Raw genomic sequence first — 2505 nt, forward strand, 5'->3', positions numbered from 1 at the left:
GAGTCCCGACCCCACCTCCGGGCAACCCGAGTCCCGACCCCACCTCCGGGCAACCGGAGTCCCGGGCCCACCTCCGGGCAACCGGAGTCCCGGGCCCACCTCCCGGCAACCGGAGTCCCGACCCCACCTCCGGGCAACCCGAGTCTTCACCCCACCTCTGGGCGACCGGAGTCCCGGGCCCACCTCCGGGCAACCGGAGTCAAGTGGAGCTCCGCGGTGAGTGGCAGGCCAGCGACGGCGCCCAAGCCCGCGTCCAACACGGGGCCGGAGGGACCCGGCCGTTCCTCTGGCGTCGCTGTGCGAGTTGAAGCGTCGAGAGGACCCGGAGCTTAGAGCTCGACACGGCCCCGAACTGGCACCGCTGATCCCCGTGAACGTGGCCACACGCTTCGGCCTCACGGACCAACACCCCCGGCGCGCGCGCGTGCGCACGCACTGCGAGCGCCCTTCCAGCAAAGGAAGGGAGCCGAGGGCCACCGCTCCCCAGACGCGGCCCTGGGGAAGGAGCCTTCGTGGGCACCGCTGGAAGTGGCTAGGGCTGGAGCGCTGCCTTGCAGGCAGGAGGCGCTGGGTTCGATTCCTCAGCACCACAACAGCAGGAAAAGCCGGAAGTGGCGCTGCGGCTCAGTGGTGGAGCGCTCGCCTTGAGCTGAAGGGCTGAGGGGCAGCAACCAGGCCCGGAGTTCAAATTTAAAAAAGACAACACAGTCCAAGCATGTGTTGGGAGATATACAGTTATAAATACACCCAGTTCCAATAGGGTTGTGGTTGTTACCAACTATGAGAGCACACTCAAAAAAGATGGCTTAAACAGCACTGGGGACGGACTGCAGCGCCTCCCGCTCACCTGCTCTGCTGCGCGTCCCAGCCGATGGACTGTGTGGCAGTGGAAGGGGCAAGGTTAAAAGGCACAAGGTACTCTCTCCACTTGTCTGCTGCTTTTTCATTCATCAGAACTTGGTAGTATCACTGATGGCTGGTATGGGTTTGTGAAGATTCCCTTCAGAGTTAGCAATCCTCAGGTCCTTAACTTCAATCACAAAAGAATTGCACTAATAAGCACTTGTGTACCCAGGCAGAGTAATTAGTTGGACAAGTGTCATGGTTAGGAGAGGGCTGCTTTTCATTTTTCCTTTTTGTAAATGTTGTAGCTTACTGAGGTAGTGCAAAGCTTAATCTATACAGTGCCTGTATATTTTACTAAATCTAGTCATTACTACAATACTTACCTGTAAATTATTGGCTATTTCCCATGCCTTATTTTCCCTGATCTATCCTGCTTCAATAACACAAAAAGATATTTCAAGGACAGTAGAGAAATGTTGAATTAAGAACACAGACCCTTTGAATACAGTGATTCTGCGTGTAATGAAGGGTTACTGAGCTATTAGTAGCCTAATGCTATCATGCTTTTTGTTGTCAGATGTACCTTGTTTGCTGTAATTTTGGGGGCTGTATTCATTTTTCAGTGCTGGGGATCAAACCTAGGGCCTTGTGTATGTGGGACAAGCTATGTCATTCTCAATCCTCCATTAAGAAGTGTAGGGCTGGGAAGGTGGCTCAGTGGTAGAGCACTTGCCTTGCATGCCTGAGGCCCTGGGTTCGATTCCTCAGCACCACATAAGAAAAAAGCCGGAAGTGGCGCTGTGGCTCAAGTGGTAGAGCGCTAGCTTTGAGCTGAAGAGCTGAGGGACAGCGCCCAGGCCCTGAGTTCAGGACCCACGACCAGAACCCCCCCCCCAAAAAAAAGTAAGTGTACTTCACAAATATAACCTTCATATCTTTTCCTTTTCTAGTGCTGGAAAAGGAGAACGGGACTAGAAAGTCTTACAAGCCAATGATAAAAGTTTATTGATTTAAATGGTTGTATAATGATTCCTATATTTACCTATTCCTCACTTAACATTAAGCACTAATCTAGCACTTTTCTCTCACACCCAGTATTTGACTTCTATCTTTAAAATTATATTAGCATTTTGGCTTCTACTAGATAAGGTTGCATGTGCATTGCATTAGATGACATAGCAAACTAAAACCTACCTAACCTAGGGTACTATTAAACAAAGATTTGTTTCTAACACATTTATAAGATTATTTCTTTGTTGCTTTGTATGTCCCTCCCCCAAGGTATAAACCCTGCTTTCACTATATTGAGGTTGTATAATTTGTGGAGAAGGGAAAAAACTAATTGTTTAAATAGGGATACAGGTGGATCCATTGCAACAATGACATGTACAAGTCCTTATGTGGAAAAATGAATGTTACAATTTTGGTGGGGGGGGGGAGGATTGGGTGGGGGTGAGGGGAGGATGGGAAGGGATGGGGAAGGGATGGGAAGGGGAAACAAAGGAGGAGGCTACAATGCTTGATAAGAAATGTACTCATTATCTTGCCCATGTAATTGTAACCCCTCTGTACAGTATTTTCACAATGAAAAAAAGATGACAGAGCAATGAGATATGCAAAAAAAATTAACAATAAAGATTTGTGTCTTAATCTACCTAC

At 49.3% G+C, this 2505-nt stretch overlaps 1 protein-coding gene across 1 annotated transcript in view; it reads right to left on the reverse strand.

The window, feature by feature from the left end:
* Positions 1-843: 843 nt before the first annotated feature.
* The window catches only part of Znf268 (zinc finger protein 268), a 25465-nt gene continuing 23803 nt past the window's right edge, over positions 844-2505 (reverse strand). The window contains exon 5 of the mRNA XM_013023025.1: positions 844-1030. Coding sequence (XP_012878479.1) covers positions 951-1030 — 80 coding nt within the window. The 3' untranslated portion in view covers positions 844-950. The remainder of the gene's footprint in view (positions 1031-2505) is intronic.

The sequence above is a fragment of the Dipodomys ordii genome, unplaced genomic scaffold, assembly GCF_000151885.1.
Source record: "Dipodomys ordii isolate 6190 unplaced genomic scaffold, Dord_2.0 Scaffold66, whole genome shotgun sequence".
NCBI classification, from domain to species: Eukaryota; Metazoa; Chordata; class Mammalia; order Rodentia; family Heteromyidae; genus Dipodomys; species Dipodomys ordii.